Here is a 21,787-nt window from a genome sequence, read left to right as displayed (position 1 = left end):
AGGTCCTACAGCTGGGTTGGAGCAATCCCAGGCACAGCTACAGGTTGGGCAGAGAAGAGATTCAGAGCAGCCCTGCAGAGAAGGACTTGGCGGTGTTGGTCGATGAGAAAGTGAACATGAGCCGGCTTCAGTGTGTGCTCGCAGCCCAGAAAGCCAAACGTATCCTGGGCTGCATCAAAAGGAGCGTGACCAGCAGGTCGAAGGAGGTGATCCTGCCCCTCTACTCTGCTCTCGTGAGACCTCACTTGGAGTATTGTGTGCAGTTCTGGTGTCCTCAACATAAAAAGGACATGGAACTGTTGGAACAAGTCCAGAGGAGGGCCACGAGGATGATCAGGGGACTGGAGCACCTCCCATATGAAGATAGGCTGAGAAAGTTGGGGCTGTTCAGCCTGGAGAAGAGAAGGCTGCATGGAGACCTCATAGCAGCCTTCCAGTATCTGAAAGGAGCCTATAAGGATGCTGGGGATGGACTATTCATCAGGGACTGTAGTGACAGGACAAGGGGTAACGAGTTTAAACTTAAACAGGGGAAGTTTAGATTGGATATAAGGAAGAAATTCTTTACTGTGAGGGTGGTGAGGCACTGGAATGGGTTGCCCAGGGAAGTTGTGAATGCTCCATCCCTGGCGGTGTTCAAGGCCAGGCTGGACAGAGCCTTGGGTGACATGGTTTAGTGTGAGGTGTCCCTGCCCATGGCAGGGGGGTTGGAACTAGATGATCTTAAGGTCCTTTCCAACCCTAACTATTCCACAATTCTATGATTCTATTTCCCTTGACCCAGACTCAGGGGGGAGAAAATCATCTCCTCAAAGCAGCTTTGGCACAGTGTGCTTAAGATTCTAGAGTAAAACACACTTAGCAGGCATAGAAAGCAGATGATGGTTTGTGCCTCCACTTGCAGGGCTAGACTTGATAGTGGATAGTGGAAAAGATTTGTCTCCATGGGTGACTGGTAGCATGCTGGTATTCTGCTCGAGCAGAAGAAGTATGTGCTATTATATATTTAACTACACCTACTTTGGACATTCCTTGCAGACATCAAAGCACTGAGCAGAGGTAGGCAGGGATTAGTGACTTTGCTGGTGTAAGAAGGTAGAACCAGGAAAGGGAGCTGTGAGAGAATGAAGGGCACTCAATGCCCATGCTGGGGGACCAAGGTGGAGCTAGGGAAGGGATATCAGGTCCCGGACTGTGCAGAGACCTCTGTTTGAACACACTTCCCTGGGCCCAAACGGTTCTCCAGAGAAAAGCAAACAGTTACCTGCTGGGAGCCTCAGCTGGGTGCGGCATCGAAGGGCTCCAGAGTCAGGTTTTAGGTGCAGCCCCTCCTGAAGAGGAAGCTGTACCTCTCTGCAGCAGGCAGTAGCAAAGCAGTCCCCTTGCATCTTGGCTTTTAATTGCCCTTCAGCACAACTGTTCAAGTCCCTCTGGTTCAAAACAGGTGTCTCTCACTCCCTGCCAAGCTCCCAGCAGTGAGAGCTGATCTATCATCTGCTATGCCCTCCTTTTCCTTTGCTAACCCCTTGTTGGTGAGTCAGTATTTGGCTAAGGGTGAGACTGTGTGAGGTGACATTGTTCAAGATAAGCTAGCAGAATAGCGATTCCTGGTTTTTTCAGTCCACTCTGTAAGCTGAATTTTTATCCCAGGAATGAAAATTGCCAAAAAGGGGGGACAAGGGGAAACTCCCTCTATTTGGAGGAATCAAATCCTTTATCCTGGACTGAATGTGACAAAACTACTTGTTAAAGTCATAGCTGGTTCCTGGAGTTGTGATTGGAAACCCTCTTGCAGCTTCACCCTTCACCCTATGATGCCACACCATTGATGGTTTGGTTATATTCATCCCACAGACCTCAGTGAGGCAGTTTCAGTTCAGATAGAAAGAGGTATATCTGATGGCAGGTGGGCAGGACAGCATTTTGAGATGTGCACGAGATTAGGTGGAGGTAAAGGCAAAGAAAAGGACCATAAAGTGTAGAGCCACATGACCCTTCCATCAGAATGAAGGAAATTCCTTATGAGCATCCCTGAAGCAGCAAAAAGAGAACTAAAACTGGAACCACTGAGGTTTCTACTCTGTTCTTCTGCCCCAAGCAGGATCACTCCAGACATGTTGCTCTCTCCTCTTCACTAAGGCCTACAAAGCCGCAGACCTTCTGCTCCAGTGCATCATTATTCCTACCCTGAGTGCATTTTTCCTAACATCCAGCCAGTCTTATCTGTTGCAGTATGGTTTCTTATCCTGTGAGCAAGAAGACACTGTATTTCCCTTCTCTTTATAACAGCTTCCCAAAAGCCAAAGGACAAGAGTTTGAGAAGAAAATTACCTTTTAAAGCAACTTCTGGCTTACTAGAGACTTACTAGAGACAACTGCAAGAGCAGTTTCCTCAGAGCTCAGAAAGAAGAAGCGGGAGAGGGTGGGCCTAGGGCCTAGAAGGCAAGTAGAGGAGTGGTACTCCAAGCAGTGATGGAAGGCAACACCATCAGCGAGTGGACAGACAGAAGGACAAGCAGACACTGAAAGCAGAAAGAAAAGTCAGAAAGGGAGGCAAGTGAAGGCTGAAGAAGTTTGATTATGGGGAGAAGACAGAGGGAGGTGGTAATGGAGAGGGGAGAAGAAAAAGGAACTGATGTAGTGCCAAGACCTCAACAGCTACAGGATTATGATGCCAATGAGCTCATTAGCTGGGAATGCCATTCTGCTTCTAGGGAACAAGCTATGATACAGAAACCAGGTGTTTTGTGTGTTTTACTTAGCTGTTAATTACAGCTTGCACCTTTCCTGTGGAAGCTTAATTCCCCCTTGTGATGTGTGTGATGTGATGGAGTTTGCTCACCTGTCTCCGCATTCCTCCTCGTCCATACACTAAGAGAAAGTGTTAGAAATCCAGCAGAGATTTCAATTTCTTGCAGTTTCTCTGCACTGGTGTTTATTCACTGTTAGATGTGGGGTTTGTTCCAGCTGTCCCTGGTCATTACATATCAGGTATACACAGTCCAGCTTGCCCAGGGCTCTAAATAAAACTATCTTTATAAAAACATCTCATATAGCTGCCTCACAGTTCCTGGGAAAAGTCATCCCAATTGGTTTAGATACAGGCACTGGAAATTGTCAGGAAACCTGCAAAGATGTGGGAGATAAAAATCCATTTGGGGTGGCAGATTTATGTCCTGCTCCATTAAAGTCCCATTTGCTCCTACACCTGCTTTTATCCCAACCTCTCAACGTGGCCCTGAGGAGTGAGGTAAGCCACACACCAGTGCTGCTCATGGAAGATGTGAAAAATCCTGCCCTTCCAGTGGAGTCTTGGAAACTACATGACAGAGGACTGGGAGCAGGGATAGCTTGCTGGAAAATCTCAGCGCCCCTGCTTCTTCTCTAGATGTGGTCAGGGCTTCATTCTTCACTGGTTGTAAAACTACAAGCACTGGGGAGAAGAGGGAACAGGAGGCTCAGGACAGGGAGAGCTTTTACAGGTTAAGGTCAGGACCAAGGAAAAGACAAAGACCTGCAGGCCATGCCAGCATTAATTTGGTGAAGTCAGTCCAAGGGAGATGTGGTGTTTTTTCTGCAAGTTTGTGTGAAGCATGCTTTCACACCTGGCTCTGTGCCTAGTTATGGGAGATAGAGGATGATACAGCAAGAGCAAAAAACCAGCCAGGGAGAGAGCAAACAGAGGAACACTTTCTTCCATGGCACTTGGAAGGAACTGGGGCTGGAGCCAGAAAAGTGGCAAAGAAAAGACACAATTTGCTTTCAAGTCCCCTCTCTCCTTCAGGGCTACACGGAATGAAGCAAGGGGCAGAAAACGATGATGCAGATGGAGTAAGTGACAGGGAAGGGTAGAGCTGGGGAGAATCAATGGATGAGAAGGAGCCAGAAAGTTGTCACATCCCAGTCTGAAGGTGCGGTGGCATGTCACGCTCATCGGAAGTGCTAGTGCTCCCATTCTGCCTGCTGTTTCTGTAGCAAGCAGAAACAGCTGAATGAGACAGCTCAGCTCAGGAATTCAACAAAACAGCATCCTGCAGAAAGTGCCATCCCTTTCATGTTCAGAAACAGCTCATCCTGCACTTGTATCTGCAGTAGCTTTGGCTCAAAGCAGGAGCTGGGTGCTCCTGCAGGATCTGGGGCCAGGGAGATGCAGAAAGGGAGGCAGAGGAGAGTGACTGGTGGAATCAAGAGAGGAGAGAGGGAGTAAAACCTGTGGGAGGTGATTTTACCCAACAGCTTGCGTAGTGCTTAGAGAGTACTTCTCATCCTCTAATAGCACCTCTGTGGGACTATGCTTCTAGCCCAGACTTCTGCTTAGGAATGAAACTCATGAGAGGGAGTAAGAGGTGGGTGGAAGCCTCAGGTACCTTTAGAGCTCCTTGTGGAAAGTGAGACTGGGAAAGGGGAGTGTTCACTGTGCAGCCCTGAATTTCCTCCACTGGTGGAGTATCTGCTTGGGCATCCTCAGGGAGAGAAAAGCTGGAACCCCAGCACTAAGTGGTGGGTCACAAGCCCATATGTACGAGAAGAACCTGAAGGCTGCTCAGAGAAGCCCAATCCTTTGCAAGTCCTGTTTTACAAACATTTTTGTATGCTCCATGATGCTCCACTTATGACATTGCCTTTTATACTCAGCTTTAAAAAGAACCATAGGGCTTACCATGTATTGCAGAGTGCTGTGAAAAAGACACCACAACAGAGTACTGTCCTGTCTGAAACTGGGGTAATACATTCATTTACTTAGGGCATGTATCAGTTCAATGTTCTCCCCACTGTCAGTCTCCTGCCTTGTCCTGCTAAAGAACTTTGTAGAATCATAGGCTGGTTTGTGTTGGAGGAGACCTTAAAGCTCATCCAGTTCCAGAAGCTTGCCATGGGCAGGGACACCTTCCACTAGATCAGGTTGCTTCAAACCCCATCCAGGGATGGAGCATCCACAGCTTCTCTGGGCAACTTCCTTGCCTTGCTGAAGTTTCCCTTTGAGGCCCAACATGTCTTGGCTGTTGGTCACCTTTATTTCCTTGCTGACACTCCAGGAGATGTACACACACACACAACACGCACTCCCCTTTGCTAGTAATCTCCCCATCTTCCGGCATCTCTTAGACTGTCCCTGCTGCATTCCAATACACTCTCTGAAGGCATTGTTTATCCACCATAGAGAGGTGTCCTCAACAACAGGATTTGATGAAAGAGAGCCTTCAAGTAGGCAGAGACTGTTCCAAGTGAGGGCATGGCAGAGCTGTAAAGCCAAGAGCCAGCAAAGGAGATCTAGGCCATAGTCCAAAGCTAACTGCAGCCAATGAGACTGATTTGAATGGGCTTTGGACCAGACTCTTGGCAAGCAGCTGTGAAGGAGGATACCAGGGTTGTAACGTGTGGAGATCTGAGGACAGAAAAGTGAGGAGGAGGAGGAGGGATTTGTTTAGTCATTCAACCATGTTTATGTAGGACATATAATGGCTTTCTTTAGTGCCACCAGGGCTCTCCAGATGGTGCCATAGACTTTTGCAGGTTCTGCTCAGTACGGTTGTGTTTTACATGACAGTAGTGGCTGCTGTCTTGTATTGCAGCAGCAACAAGTATGTAAAGAAAGGGAAAAAAAAAAACCACAACAAAACCCTGCAGAGGGAGGAGGACACGTGGAATTGTACTTGGTGGGAAATGGAGACGGGGTGGTTTAGGACTCCTGGTGTTGATCCCTGGTAGCCCAAGCCCAGGGGAGGGAGAAGGATGTTCCCGTTGAGGCAACCCCGTCCGGGAGGTCACGCCAAGGCAATAAGGCAGACCCGAGGCGGTGACACGTTTCTTACTGCCAGCTCTAACTCCTTCTGGTGACCTCGGCAGGAGGACGTTGGTGGCAGTAACTCAGTGAAGCATGTTGGGCGAGGGGAGCCGCGCAGCGGGCAGGAGCTGCAGGCGCCGCGGGGCAGTGCTTGAGGCTGCCCGCACCTCCGTGCGGCGCCTCCGCGGCGACACTGCCACCTGCCGGCCGCGCCGAGACACTGCGGGACCGCGTGGAGCGAGGCGGGGCAGACAAAGCACCGCCCGCTGGCACCGAGGGGGCCCAGGAGGCCTGTTCTGTATTCTTTTTTCTTTTTTCTTTTTTCTTTTTTTTTTTCTTTTTCTTTTTCTTTTTCTTTTTTCTTTTTCTTTTTCTTTTTTCTATTTCTCTCCTCTCCTCCCCTCTTCTCCACTCCCTTCCCTTCCTTCCCTTCCTTCCCTTCCTTTCCTTTCCTTTCCTTTCCTTTCCTTTCCTTTCCTTTCCTTTCCTTTCCTTTCCTTTCCTTTCCTTTCCTTTCCTTTCCTTTCCTTTCCTTTCCTTTCCTTTCCTTTCCTTTCCTTTCCTTTCCTTTCCTTTCCTTCCCTTCCCTTCCCTTCCCTTCCCTTCCCTTCCCTTCCCTTCCCTTCCCTTCCCTTCCCTTCCCTTCCCTTCCCTTCCCTTCCCTTCCCTTCCCTTCCCTTCCCTTCCCTTCCCTTCCCTTCCTTTCCTTCCCTTCCCTTTCCTTTCCTTTCCTTTCCTTTCCTTTCCTTTCCTTTCCTTTCCTTTCCTTTCCTTTCCTTTCCTTTCCTTTCCTTTCCTTTCCTTTCCTTTCCTTTCCCTTCCCTTTCCCTTTCCCTTTCCCTTTCCCTTTCCCTTTCCCTTTCCCTTTCCCTTTCCCCTTTCTTTCTCTTCCTCCTTTCTTTCCCTTCCCTTCCCTTCCCTTCCCTTCCCTTCCCTTCCCTTCCCTTCCCTTCCCTTCCCTTCCCTTCCCTTCCCAGACACATTTGAATTTATAGGACAGATGAAAGAAAGCTGGTTTCTTGGCCATCTTGACAGGAACAAGGAAGATTTCTGTCATCTAAGCAGGTTCTGGATGACTCTAGAAAATTTTTGTAAATGAAAAGATGCCACTACATCGAGCTTGACTTTGTAAGACAAACACTGTACTCTTGGATTTTGATGTTGCAGTGCTAGAGCAGTAAGCATCTGGGAGCCAATCTGAGTCCCCATAAACCAGGATGGACTTGAATTTGAAGAGCACTGCTGTAGGAGTGTGAGCATGTGCTGATTTGGGAAAAGCGGAGTCCCATGTCTTTTGTATAACAATGAACATAGAGCATGATGTTTGCAAAGGAAAAGTACTGAGTGAGATTAAACGTCAGAACTGTTTCTTGAAACATTCAAAGTCAGATAAAACCCCACTGCTGATTCCTCCAGCATGAATCATTTGCTTGTGCTGACGTGCTCCTAACAGTTCATGGCAGCTCTTACTTTTCCCTGGGCTATCAGGAAAGGACCTATGGGCTGAATGGCCAGCGAAAGGAGTGGCATGGTGGCACACAGTGGCTGGAAAGGATCAATACCTACTGGGTTGTCACTCCCTCCTGTCTTTATTTTTGTGGGCTTTGCAAGCTGCCAGGGTGCACTTACTTGTATCCCACTGAGAAGGGTCTCCCTTTGCTCTGGACCTTACAGCAGGTCACACACTGATCTGGACTTCCCACAGATCACAGGAGCCTCATGGAGCACAGGTAGTTGCCAGATCAGGGTAAGTGGCACTGCTGCCTGGGATCCATCTTGTCAGGCAGGCAGCAGATACTACTTGAGAAAAAGGAGGAGGCATCCTCCTGCCCCCAGGGGCACCTGACACTGCAACCCCAGCTCTTTCTCTTCCTGTAGTGGAAGTGGCCTCGCTCCTTGTCTCTGACACAGGAAAATTCTTTCTTGCCTTTCCTTTCTCATTCTACACTTGAATTCTGCATAAGGGACCAGTACCAGGATACCTCCATGATGACAGCTACCAGCCCATGGGTGATACATGATCACTTTCCTAGGCCAAAAGGAGAAGGAGATGGGATTTCAGGTGCCCACAGTAGGATGCCTGGGCAGGGATGTGCATGGGTGTTGGCTGATTACTGACAACCCCTGGACCAACATGGACTTTGCTGGGGCTGGCGAGCCCTTGTTGTGACAGCCCTGGCTACTCCTGCTTGGACAGCTGCTTTCTCTGAACCAGTGTCTAGGCTTGGCTTTCCTGCCCCAGTTCAGGAGCGTGTGCCCACAGGCAAAGAGATAATGCAGGACATGTTTTACAAGCAGGAGCTGGAGGCAAAGGCCAGACCTCTGAGGATGGAAAACACCTTTGGAGCCACAATGAGAGTTTGGCAAGGGAGTGACTGAGAATGAAAGGGAGGTCCAAAACATTGCTCTAGCTTTGGAAGAGCAGGGTCATTACTGGGAACAGAAAAAAGATCATGTTTCTGGATTGAAGTCCTGGAGGAAGAAATACGCTCCTGATAAGAGAAAGTCGCTTTTACTTCTGAGTCACTGCATTCCTGGGAGTAGTTGCACAAGATGCTTTTAGAGACCCCCTTTTCAGCTCACCAGGTTTACCTTTACATCTATAGATGCATATAAGCATCTGGATGAGGATCAAACATCTAAAAAATGAATATTATTGAGAGATAAATAATATACTGCATTATTTATGAAAAATTATTTATGAAAAATAAATGAATTTTAATGAAAATTTATTTTTATAAAATTTTTATGAAAAAAGTGGGGTTATTATTTCTTTTATTACAATTTATGATTCATAAAGAAGCATATTTTTATTTTAAACTAGAATAAAAATTGTTTGATATTGTTGACAGGAGGTGATTCTCAGTGATTGTCACTGAGAGCTGATGTAAGCTCCCTCTCATGTTCTTAAATCTTACAAGTAAGAACAAAAATCCCCAGATTAGGTAAGGACTGGAATTTCCCTAAAACGTAGTTGAAAGCTTGAGTTATCTTTAAAAAGACCTCAGCAGTTAAGTGTTACTCAGCTCTTTATATCGCTTCTGACAATCTCTGTGAAAAAGATTGGCTCATTTTCATATTGTGGGAAAAGGAAATAAAATCTTGGATGCCTCTTGGCTGCTGCTTGATTTAGGAGCTTTAATGTCTTTGAAAGCTCAGAAGGCCTCTGTTGTCCACATCTTTCACTTGTCCATCTTCCACTTGAGATGTTTAAATGTAGAATTGTAATCTTAAAAATCCTGAGTGCCATCTGATCATGAAGGCCCCTGGATCATGCCCTTAGTTTCTAATATTTGAGTTTTGCAGCAGGACATTTTCCAAGGCCGTACTTATAACCAAGCCCTTATTGGAAGTCCTGACTGGCCCTTTGCTGTCACTCAGAGAGGCAAGGAACTAAACAAGTCTCATAGCCCTGAGAAATGTTTCTGTTTGTATGGTCCAACCATGGCAGGGAAAAACTAGACCACAGGCAATTTCGGTCTCCAGGGCTGAAAGCTTGTCTTGTTTGCCTGCAGAGGAAGGGACATTCTGCAGCTAGGAGCATCCCTTTTCAAAGAATGCTGAAGATAAGGCAGCTTTTCTCTCACAAAGGTCTTTTGGTCTATGCAAGTTATCTGAAGGACGAGCTATGACTCTGTGGAAGGCACCAAGGCACGTCAGGGGAACAGGATCTGACTCAAAAGCAAAACTACATGAGCTTGCGACAGTTGCCAAAAAATACCTGGCTGACTAAGGGAAAAAGAATGCTGAGAAAGGGAAAGGCACATGTACTTTTTTTGGCTTGTTCTCTTCCTTTGGTAGAGCACCATAAGAAAGGCTTTCTTTCCAACCCTGCTGGGCGCCAGAGTGCCGGGAGGCAGATAATGAGTCCAGATACTGGACATCTCTCTAGTTGTCTTCAGTCCAGCTCAAGTGCTAGGGATCCACAGATTGGAAGTGAGCAGTTAGAAGTTTAAATTAAAAGAGGGTAGATTTAGACTAGATAGAAGGAAGAAAATGTTTACAATGAGGGTATCTTTCAGAATAGATGATGCTTCAATTTAGAAACACAGAGCTAGAAAGGGACTCCTGAGTCTCTGACTCCAGTACCGCGGCAACAAACTGTTTGTTTCAGGGAATAGCTCAAATTTTTCCTGTCCCTTTGCAAGCGAGTGTCTGTCCCTCTCTTTCAAGAAAGGCAGGTTTGACTTCCGACAGTGCCGAAGCCTGAGAATGGAACTGGAAGCACTGCAGAAGCTGAGACACTGGTTAGAAGAAACTGCCTATGTTCACCTGAGTCACAGCACAAGTGAGAAGCAAGCAGCTCCTCATCAGTGAGGAGAGGAGGAATGTCCTGCTCCACTGAGGAGCTCTCTGCTGGAGCAAAGCCCATAGGGCTGCTAAGGCTGCCAGGAGGGTTTGTCCTCATCTGTCCCCAGGGGTTCCTGACACTTCTCTGCCATATGTCTCTCCCAGTAACCAGAGCTACTTTGCTAGGGAGCACACTGGGATCTCTCCTGCACCAGGCCATCCGTCCCATGACCTCCCATGCCAAGGTGTCATTGCTTTCTTGCCAATCTGCCTGTGCAGCTGGATGTGCCCTTGGCAGACTTGTGTCCTACTGACTTTCCTTACCATTTATGACCTGTTTCCTCCTGGAAGGCCTCCAGTGCTGCTTCTCTGGCATCGATTCAACTGTTGTAACTGCTTTAAACTTCAGCACATAGCTCCATTACCTGGATGGGACCCAGGGAAAGTATTTAGTCATGACTTTTGGCTATGAAACATTGCAACCAGCAGAGCTGTGTCAACAGAATTGTAGACTCCATGATTTCCTCTTGCACTCCAGCTGCTGATGGAGAGGCAAAGAGAAACCGATAACCTCGGACAGCCCTCTGGAGTCAGGATTAAAGTCACGCACAGCAACCCCTGCCCTCAGTTTCTGAAGGATGGGCTCTGCCCTCTGTTACGTGTCTGGGGTGCGTGCTTCCAGCCACTGCTTCGTCCACTGATGAAAAAGCCTGTTTCCACTGAAGTGACTCGTGTTGATGTCTGAAGTTGTTGCTTATTGATGATGCAAGTTTGGGGTTTTTCTTTACATTTTAAAAAGCTTACTGTCTTCATACTGCACATCTAGAGTGCTCAGCTATCAGGCGGAGGACACATAATGTCCCTAGAAGATACTCAAGACCAGTGAAAGCAAACATTTGCTTTAGATGCCATCCAAGTCTGCCATCTAAGGACCTTCCTGTTCTCTCTATGGTGGGCTATGAGATACTGTAATTTCTTGCTCAAAACTCAGAGAACTTTCTTGATAAACTCTTATATTTGGCTAAAAGCTAAGCCAAGAGAAGGGATCCTAAGTGTTTTGTTATTGTACAGTGATAGAAGCAGGAAAATCTGTCAAAAGAGGGAGAGCAAGGGGGCTGCCACCCTGCAATTTATGGGCCAAACCTTTTGATTTCCTGGATTTTACCCAGCCTGGTCAGAGGCTCTCCATGAACACCCACTCCAGCCCCTGCCAGGCAGGTATGGTGCAGTAGTTCTAACCCATCATGACCCACTGGTCTGGTTCAGCTGCTGCAGGACAGTTGTGAAGGTTGGGCATGGGATCACCACAACAAGTTCAGCTCTCCCAGATGAGAGAGATGAGGCTCAGTGTCATGGTTCAGCCGCTGGACTGATCCATATGCCTGTAAATATCCCCCCCCAAAAAACAAAGTACCCAGTTTATGCCCTTTTATACTCCTTTATGGTGCATGGGGAGTATAAAGGAAGCAGGAAGGTTGGTGGTTTATTTGTTTGGGGATGTGAGGGAGAAATGTTTGAAATTGGGTGTGGATATAATTCACTTGGTTGGTTCCTTCTTACAATAAGAAATCTAAGTTCTGCATTTCCTTAATCAAAAATTTGAGGAGAGATCAGAAAATGAACATTTGCTGGCAAAGAGTGGAAAAGATCTGGAATGGGGATGTTTAAAATCTGTTGGGCTTGTTTATATGTGTCTAATGAACTTTTTAGAGACAGGAAACTTTCACTGACATCGAGTTTCACCACAACCGGGGCATCTCTCTATCGCAAAAGTCCTACAGGCAAGAAAGAAATGTTGATACTTTCAGCATTAAAACCAAGCAGGGGCACACTATTGAAGGGTTATAGGAGCTATCCCAAATGTTGCCATGCCCTGGCTGGTGCCAGGGGCAGCTGGGTGCCATCACTGCTGTGAGGAGCTGTGGGCTCTACCAGTCCTGTGCCATTCCAGCCCCATGGACATGGAGAAATGCCAGCAAAACCACACCAAAGCACCAGCTCTTACACCCCCAGATCTTTTGTAATTAATTTACTTATTGATGGCCTTTCATAACTCCTTGGTCATCTTTTTAAGCGCTGCCATTAATTATTCCTGGAAGCAAATAAAAAGGCCCACTGATATCTCTCCCTCCCTCTTGCTGCAGCCAGCTTTTCCTTAGGGAGAAAAAACTTGTGCTCGCTTGCAGTGGGACAATGCCGACTTTTGAACCTCTAACCACTAAACAAACAAACCTTGCGCTCTGCTCCACAATCCAAACAGGGTTTATTGACAGGCGTTTCGCAGCAACGCGTAGCAGCTCTGGCAGCAGCCAGGCTGGGGATCAATGCACGGGGATGGACCTGGGTGCCACAGGGCATCCTCGAAGGGATGGCACCACCTGGGGCTGCTGGCATGGTCACTGCTCCCAAGAGCACTCATGCCCTCCTGGGAAGAGCGCAAAGGCAGAAGTGGTCATGGTGCCTGAAAAACCCTGTTAAGCAGTGGTTCTCCTCTCGTTTAAGGTTGGTGCTGCAAAGCCAAGGTCCTCTGTTTGAGTGCTACTGAGCTTTAAGTGTCCCCTGGAAAACAGCTCCTCCAGAAAGATCCAAGGACTCTTTGGAGGTAAAGAGGGATGGATCTGGCTACTGCCTCCTTCTGGTCCAGAGTGAACCATGGACATTGGACCCAGCAAGACGTGGTATGTGTCAAGCCCATGTCAATGAGCATAACTGCCTGGGTGCTGCACCCATGTCTCCTGGACAGATCTATTTCAGAGACTATGCATGAAGCAGAAAAGCAAGCAGGTTGCCTGCAATGAAAGTTCTGACTCCCACCATGGTCTTTCCCTAGGCATAGGAGCCCTGGATCAGGTTTGCATGGGCACGTGTCTGCGGTGAGCTTACCAACCAGCCATGTGGCCAAAACACAGCATGGAGGAGGCTTTAGGGCTGGTGCTCACCATTTCCCCAAACTCTCCCAGGTAAAGTGAGCTACTTTGTCCATAAGCCCAGGCCCTAGCAAACCAGTTGTCTCCATCCAGTTCTGCCGATCCTGCTGGCATTTGGCCATAGCTTTCAGCAAAAAGATGAGAAAATTGTCATCAAGGAAACAAAGTGTCCCAAAGAAATAAAATGGAATATCTTAAATAAATTTGATGAGAAAAACAGAACAATGTTGGGCCAAATGCTGGGGAAGACAGAAAGCTCCATGATATGTTTGGGGTGGACAGTGCTCCCATTGCTGCTGGGACCCAGGCCCACATGAGCTGGTCCTACTCCCAGCCCCAGCTACAGTGCGGCCACCCCAGTCTGGCTGCGTGGCCTTACTTCTTGGTAGGGTTTCTCCCAGACCTAAGTACTACTCACAGCAAACAGCCAGGGTGATTTGGCCAGATCACCTGGACTTTTCTGGTTTTCATCTCTTGCTAGGTGAATCGTTCAACAGCTCTACCCCGGTCCCCACCACCTAGCCAGCATTTGGAAACAGGCCACAGCCTGTGCAAGGTGGGTTGTGGTACAGCACATGGCTCTTTCTGAGGATCTCTGCTCCTGGTGGGGCTGCTATGAGACCTACATAAAGCTGATTAAACCAAGTAGATTTTGGAAAACTGACTGGAAAAAAAACTCCAAACAAGCAGGAAAGTGTAAGGAGGTGAGGAACAGCACATAATTCAACTGACAGACATGGCACATACACAAGTAAAGCTGCTCACTGCAGCATGACAGGACACCTTTTCAGAAGAGGCTTCATTCCTCCAATTTCTCTGCACTAGGGCTAATAAATCTGGCTGGCTGACTATCAGCACCAGATTTATGGGCTCTTTTACAAGTGTCTAACATTAACCAATTCACTTCTGAACGTTTAAACAGTGCCTTATCTTGTCTGTTCTGTCCTTAGGGCAGGATGAACATTTTGTACATTCCTGACACTTGGCTGCAATCAGAAAATAAAATATTAAATTAAAAAAAAAAAAAAAGTGTTTTAATTTTGTTTTCTGTTAAAATTCATTGCTAGCCCAACAACATTTCTAAGGTCTTTTGGACCGATCCCTGAGATTCACCAGGGGTTGACTGTCAGGCAGTGCCCCCCCTTATTATCTAACAAACTCCAGGGTAAAAAAACCCACCCAAACATAATAATAATAATATTAATAGAGAGATGGCCACGTTTCCCCTGGAGGACGAGACACATACACTGTACATCTGTACACACGGCCGGCCCCGCGGGGCGCTGTAGTGCATGAGGAGGGCGGAGGGGGCTCCCACCGTGCCCCCCGGCCCGGCCTGGCCCCGGCGCTGCCGTGCCCTCCAGCAGCAGTTCCTGCGCCGCGGTCCCCGGCCGCTGTCACTGCGGGGCGGCGGGGCCCAGACCGGCGGCGGCCGCTCCCGCTGAGGGACCCTGCAGAGGGGCGCCGGGGCTGAGGGGCTCTGCTCCTCCGGACTGCGCCTGCTGCAGCTTCTTCTTGTTGATCTTCCTCTCCTTCGCCCGCCTGTTCTGGAACCAGATTTTCACCTGCCAGGGATAGAACAGGAGAATGAGGGGGGTGTTTCCCTGGCGACATCCCACATCCATGGGGGCCCGCACCAAGAGCGCATGCCTGTTCGCGCATCCCGACCCCGCACATCCCGATCCCAGAGCATCCCGGCCCCCGTGGCGGCGTGGGGAGAGGCACTCGTGGGACAGACCTGCCTCTCGGACAGCCCCAGGTTGGAGGCCAGCTCTGCTTTCCTCCTGATGGTGATGTAGCGGCTGTACTGAAACTCCTTCTCCAGCTCCAGCCGCTGGTGGTCGGTGTACACGACGCGGTACTTGTCTTTCGTCCTGGTTTTAACTGCGAAGGACAAAGCCAGGGTTGGGAAAGCCCAAACCAAAGCGCCGGTGTGGAGCGCGGCTCCCCCCTCTGCGGTTGCGCGGCTAGCAGGACCGTGCCTTCCGGCTCCCTGCTCGCCTCTCCCTTTCCGGGGTTCTGCTGAGCGCAGCGGTCAGGGGGGACAAAAGCAGTTTCACAGTCCCCTGGGGACACAGGACAGAAATCCCCGGCGTGCCGGCTGTTAAGGACAAGCCAGGCGTGGATCTCGGCCCTGCCGCCGACCTCTGCCCCGCCGCAAGCCCGTGCGTTGGGCTTGGGACACCTTTGTTGCGCCCTTGTTGCTGGCTTTCGTTTTTGTTTTGCCTTCCCTAATGAGAACCGACTTTTTGCAAAGAGAAGGGAAAAGGAAATGAAATAAAAGCCCTGTTCAGGGCGCGGCGGCTTCTGTTCTAAACGAGAAACACCGATCTAGGCAGGAGAACAGGGAGCGGCCGTCGGGGGTCCCCAGGAGCCCTGCCCAGCTTCCCCCGTTTCACCCCCAGCCTCCAGGCAGCGAATAAAGAGATTTCTCGGGGACTGTAGAAGTGGAACGTGCAACTTTAGAGCTCAAAAATCCCACTAGAAAACAAAACAGACGAAATCCGAACGAAGGCAATTGTCAGCGAGGGCTGGCGAATGCGCGTAGCCGCAACAGTGACCTCCCTTCTGCAGAGGGTTTCTTGTCTGACTGGTTGTGTCCCCGGCCCTCCCGTTCCCCAGGGAGCCGAGGCGGGGAGTCTCTACCCCCAAGGTGCTTAATGGCTAGAAGGCTGACTTTGTTCAGGTAAACTCTCTGCAAACCACAACAAAAGCACCCTGTAAAGATACAAGCCTGATCAGAGAAAACTCCCCAGAGCCAGTGAATAGGGAACACAATCCCAAACAATGCAGGACAAGGAGATTTTATCAAAGAAAAACCCTTCTCAAAGCCTTAATGACAGCCACATTCTGTTTAAATTACCACTACTGAACAAATGGCGGCAAGCGCTTTCATCCCCCCAGCCCTGCACATTAACATAAACACTGTCTCCAAAGGCAGAATTTGAATGGAGACAAGGGACCGGCCACCATCGCACAAGCCCAAACTGTGAGAACTCCACGGGCTGCTGTGGGAAGCGCGACGGGCCTGGGAGAGCTCCGCCACCATTGCCACCCGGGGCGTAGCTGGTGCTAGCGGCTGGCCCCTGGGCACCGGGGCTTCCCCGCAGCAAGCGGGTGTGCCCGGGACCCGCACCCCACGGCGCCCGGGGAGCCCCGCGGCCGGGAGCACAAGGAAGGGGATGAGAGAGGAATGGCAGAACTCGTTATTTACTGCGAAAGTCGCCACCCTTTCTTTTTTTCGGCCACTATATATAACTATATATAAATATTAAAAAGACCAAGTAAAAGGAAAGAAAAAATAAAAAGAGGATGCAACAGTCGTGGAGGCCGTATATCAAAGCGGAGGGACACGCATGTCTCCGGGCGGATGCAGGGAGGAAATAAAAGCTGGGATCTGCGAGGATATTAACATCACAAGGGAGCACGGCGCCGGCCACGGCCTGCCCCGTCCTGCCCACGGCCGCCCTCCCGCCACCGGGGACTAGGGCTGGGGGGACTGTCACGCCCTCTCACCTCCCGGGCCCACCGGCCACAGCCCACAGTGTCGGGGACAGCGCAGCCGCCGTCCTGGAGGCCTGGCCACACAGGGACCTTAATGAAGAGTAGGCGCCCAGTGACTCAGAAACAAATGTGGAGCGACACCGGCCGATGATTTATATGACTATAATTGGTTATAAAAATCTTCTAAGTGGCTATAAGCGGATGAGCGGAGCAGGGGGAGGAAGAGCGAGTGTTTCCCCGCGATCCCAAGCCATTCCGCTCTGCTCCGAAGAAGAGCAGCTCCGGGCAGCGGCGCTCCGAGGCCGGCAGTCGCTGTTGCCCGGCGCAGAGCCGCTCCTGCGGCTGCCCGCCCGGCTCCGCTGCGGGGCCGTACGCGGCAGCGCGGACAGGCTGTCGGCTGAGCCCGGCCACCCGGTTCTTCCGAGGACCGGTCCTCGAGCGGGTTTGTTTCGGGGGGCTTTCCCCCTCGCCGCCGCTTTGCCCTGCACACGGTAACCCGGGGAGCCGTCGGCGCCCCTCGGAAGCCGTCGGCGGGGCTGCACCCAGCCCGCCCGCCTCCCCCTGGCCCAGGCTTACCCTGGCTGCTGAGCGGGGGCTGCGCCGGCTTCCTCATCCACTCGCAGAGGCCGCGGCGCTGCCCGCCGGGTGACAGAGGCTCGGGAGCGGCGGCGGCGGCGGCGGCAGCATTGTTGGCGGCGTTGAGGGGCTGCATGACCCCGCCAGAGCAGTGGGGAGCGGGGCCGGCATGGTGGTGGGCGTGCGGGTGGTGGTGATGGTAGTCGGCAGGGTTGTAGGCCATGGCGGCAGCGGGGGAGCCGCCGTTGAGGCCATGGACGGCGGCGGCGGCCGGCGGAGCCCCTTGGCCGTAGGCGCCCCAGTCGTCTCGGAGCGGGGCGGCATAGGGTGCGGGCCAGGCCGGCCCGGGGGACTGGGCACTGTCGAGGTTCACATGGTAGCCGCCGTAGTCCGCGTACTGTGGCGCACCCACGAAGTTCTGCGCCGCCAGGTTGAGCCCCCCCGAGTGTCGCACCGGGCCGGGGTACATGGGCCCGTCCTTCTCCAGGAGGTAGCTCACGTACATGCTGTCGGGGCCCCGGCGGCGGCTCTCCGCATGCTGCTCGGGGCTCTGGCAGCGGCGCGGCTGCTGCCTGGGGACGGGCTGCCCGGGGCGGGGAGGGGGCAGGCGGAGGGGCCGCGGCCCCGAGCTGCGCTCCGCGCTCCGCTCTCCGGGTCCGAATCCAATGGCCGGCAGCACTTACATGATTAACGATTGTTTACAAGGCTCTATTAGTAATGGCCCAGACACACCAAAGGCAGGTGACGTGGAGAGGCGCTGGGTATATAGCTACTACCCCTAAAAGACGATTTGCATTTAAAAAGATAAGGAGAGGGCAGCGACCTGATCACAGCTAAATATTCAAGCCTTTATTGTTTAAGAGCTTCCTCCTTCCATTGCAACCTGGTGCACTTTAACCTCCAATCACAGGTTCAAAGGATGAAATCAAGAGACTTGCAAAAGACAGAGAGGGAGATCTAAGGGCGAGGGTGGGAACATGGGAGCCCTGTATCGCAGCCGATCTGTAGGCAGCATTTTAACCAACTCTTCTCCATGCTTGGGGCTGGGGGGGAAGGGGCGGAGAAGGTGAGAGTTTTGATTAAAAATCCACAAAGCCATTTTATCGTGATGGTTTTAAGCAACAAGCCCTACCGCGATGGCCTACTGCTTTTTCTAACGCACTTCCACCCGCTCCCACTCGGTCACGGGCAATGAAGGAGAGGTAAGAGGAGAAATCCCCACTCCGAAGGCGCTGCCTCCTTCCCCCCTGCGTGTGCCTGCCGAGATCCGAGATCGGGCACTGCCCACCTTGCCCACCCCAGCCTGGGTCCCGCTGCCGGAAAGGGGCGAGGGCAAGGGGTGCCTTCTCGTCGAACACCCGCTGCCCTTGTACCCACCGCTGGAGCTAGGCCCGACCACCTCCCCACCCGCAGGGGCCTGGGTACCGAGCCATGGGATGATCTCCACCAAGGGGGGAACAATCTTCTCTCCCGGAACCTGACACCCCGGGGGGCGAGCCCACGGGGAAACCGGCGGCTTGCCCTCCACGCAAGGTTTTTCCCTCCCCGACGCCTTGGAACCGCTCTGAAAATGCAGGCCCTGGAAGGGCGGTTCCCGGGCAAGCGGCAGTCGGTTCCCCCGGCCCCGCCAGCCCCCTTTGAAGAGGCGACCCCCTCTCAGCTTCCCCCCGCCGCTTTTATGCTTTAACTTTTCACCCTGAGCGGGGACAATGCGAGACAACGTTTGCATATTCGCATCTTTTCCCATGACACAGCGAGGAAACCTTTTACCCGCCGAGAAAAAATGGATGGGGTCGTGAGCGTCCCCCCTTTTTCCCAGCGCGTTCTGCCGGAGCAGCCCGACACCGGCTGTCCCCGACGGCTCTCCCGGGCGCTGGAGGCGGCCGCGGCTGCGTCCTGCGGGGTCTCCTCACGGGCTGTCCAGGCCGCGCGCGTCTCGAGTCTTACGTGAGGAGATCCACATAACCGTGTTCTAGGGGTATTTTTCCTCCCCCGTGGGTGGCTGTTTTCCAGATCGGGGAGTGTTCCTCTGAGACGAGGAGTTTTGTAGTAGAGGGAGGACTTCAGCTCTGCAGAGGCAGATCTCCCTACCCGCAATCCCTGAAAATCTCCCTCTCCTTCCCTCCATTCCACCGGGCCCTTTGGTGCCGGCGTGGGGCTGCCTCGAAGCTATGCTTTAACGCGAGTGGGAATAATTCAGCGACATCTAAATTATCCGGGAGGGTCCCATGTCCGCGGTCCTGGGGGAGCGGGGTGCTCAAGGCGGGAAGGACGGAGGATGTCTCCCGAAGAAGAGACCTCGGGAGGCGCCTCGGATCCGTCGTGTGTACCCCTGCTGTGAGGAAATGGGTACCCCCACCCTGCCCACAGCCGGTAACGCAATGCCTGCGTCCACACTGTCACTTGTCGTTTGCAGACTATCTTTGATGGCCGCGGTTGAGACCCTACCGTAACAGCAGCACTAGAGCAGGGATGCGGGAAGGGTTGCCAGCCGCCTTTTCCGGGGAGTATTTCTCTCCCTGTTGCCCATTCTCACCTTCACACCTCACCTCGCCTCCCCGGTAACGGGGAGACGGAGCTGGGCTGGCAGCCCCCAGCAGTCTCCGAGAAAGAGGCTGAAATGTAATCCTGGAAAAGAAACTCTGCGTCCCTTCAGTGTAATCGCTTTTCCCGATAAGCACCGACAGAGCCGATCTATCTGGATGTGAATTTGATGATGCCATAAACGGAGGAAAGGGCCATTAAAATGACAAAACTCTGAACACGTTCTGTTAAAAAAACACTAGAAGCCTGACAAACCCCGAACCAGCCCTGTTCGCTGTTTAAGTCTCCATCCATGAATCCCTGCCAAGCAGGTGGCAGCGCTTTTGGATGAGACCCGACACCAGTCCGAGCTAGCGGGTCTGGGGACCACCGGAAAGGATGAGAGCCCTGAGCTCCAGCGAGGAAGCAGAGCAGGACTCTGAGCAGCACCGAGCCTCACAGCGAGCACGCCATCCCTCTCTTCTCCGGCCCTGCTCTGCCTTTGCCCGTCGGACGGTGATTCCAGCTACCCCCCTAGCACGGGCAGCACTTGGGAGACCGGACCCTGCCAGCCGTTCCGCACCCGGGGAGGGGGAGAGGCCCACTTTCCCGGGAACAGATGCTCCGGAGCATCCTTCGCCGCTGCCGAGCTGTCCCTGCTCCGCACCCGCCGCAGAGGTGCCCGGCGGCAGGGAGGGGAAGCTCTGCCTCGGGACCCTCTTGTTTTGAAATAAGAGGAAGCCTACGGGGATGCTTGGGCTTCCTTTCTTTGCGACTGGGGCAGGATTTATCCCTCCACCAGCCCTCCCCAGCGATCGGAACTTCTCGAGAGGTTTGGGGCGAGGGAATATCTCTCTCGGTCGTGAATTCCCCCGTTTCTCTTCGCCGTCCTGCATGTTGGACGTTTCCCCAGCCGGCCCTGGCAGTTGCCCGCTCCTTCCCTGCCTTGGGTCTTCCTTCCGACTTGGTCCCAGAGCTACAGCCCCTGGAGAGGAGCGGGAACTCTGTGACCGGACCCCGAGACCTGAGTGCGGACGAAGCCCTGATCTTTCCCCTTTTGCTTCCTTCGTTTTTTTTCCTATTTCGTTAGACCCTGAGCGGCAAAATAGGACTTAACGCCTCTCAAGATGACAAGTGCCTGATCCGGAAAACCGTCTGCAGGGAAATATTTTATTATTATTATTACTATTATTATTATTATTCTCCCCCCCATTTCTGAGTCCTTCCCCCACCGAAGGGGGTTTTCACAGAAGCCCCGTCAAGGGCAGAAGTCGGGCTCCCCGCCTTCCTTTTCCAGCCCCAGTCTTATTTCTTGAGTTGAATAAGTAATTTCTGAGGGGATCTGCCTACTGTGGGGGGAGTCAGGTCAGCGGCGTGATTGAGTGCGGAACTCCGGGGGCAGGATGCCGTTACCAGCTGCTCCCTGCCCGCTTCTCGGTGTCCGGCCCTCGATCCGCGGGGAAGCGGAGGCCGGTGCCCGCATCTGGGACACCTCGCTTCGGAGCCGGTGCTCATCGTCACCTAGGGCCCAGGGCTGGACGGGATGGAGGGTAACGGGGCGGGCAGTACAGACTGGGGACCCCCGTCCCGGGCCAAAGACATCCCAGGACCGCGCAGTCCCCGCTATTCCCCCTCCACCGACCGCTCCGGTTTGCCGGGACCCTTGCGGGAATGCGAATTCACCTTCTTTACTTCTAATCGTTTTCTGGATTAAGGAATTTATTTTTCTGGTCACTTAGGAGAAGCTCGGGGCGGGCTGGGGATCCTCCCCTCTCCCCCACCTTAACGACAGGGAACCGGGAGCTTTGTTTGCAAGGTTAAAAAGAAAAAAAGCCTGCTGGAAAGCCCTTTGGTGGCCGAGGAGGGAGAAGGAAAGAAGGAATCGTGTGTTAGTTATTCCGACCTGTGGAATTTATGACTCCCCCTAAGCACAGACATGATAAGGACTTAGAAAACATCTTGGATCTTTTCAAGCCGGCAGCCCCCGAGGCTTTGATGTAGATTACGTTGCAGAATAACCCAATACTTTTATCGTGGGGTTGATACTCGGCTTGTTTAAGCACATGCCTCTAGGAGCGGGTTAGATGCTAAATGCTCGCTCCCGAGCGGATTTGCGTTGCTGGGAAGGAAGCAGAGACGGGGGAGGATGGTGGGTGGCCCATTGTGTTAGGATGGGGCACCC

At 51.9% G+C, this 21,787-nt stretch overlaps 1 protein-coding gene across 1 annotated transcript; it reads right to left on the bottom strand.

The window, feature by feature from the left end:
• Positions 1-13,563: 13,563 nt before the first annotated feature.
• On the bottom strand, positions 13,564-17,587 carry CDX2 (caudal type homeobox 2; the record flags this gene model as incomplete). The annotated part of the gene is made up of 3 exons (XM_080613230.1): positions 13,564-14,567; positions 14,741-14,886; positions 17,083-17,587. 3 exons carry the CDS (start codon positions 17,585-17,587, stop codon positions 14,400-14,402), a joined length of 819 nt encoding a protein of 272 aa, XP_080469356.1. The 3' UTR covers positions 13,564-14,399.
• Positions 17,588-21,787: the final 4,200 nt, after the last annotated feature.

This window comes from Psittacula echo (assembly GCF_963264785.1).
Source record: "Psittacula echo genome assembly, chromosome: 3".
Taxonomy (NCBI): domain Eukaryota; kingdom Metazoa; phylum Chordata; class Aves; order Psittaciformes; family Psittacidae; genus Psittacula; species Psittacula echo.
The sequence above is the reverse complement of the archived record's forward strand: the minus strand, read 5'-3'. Positions and strand labels throughout refer to the sequence as shown.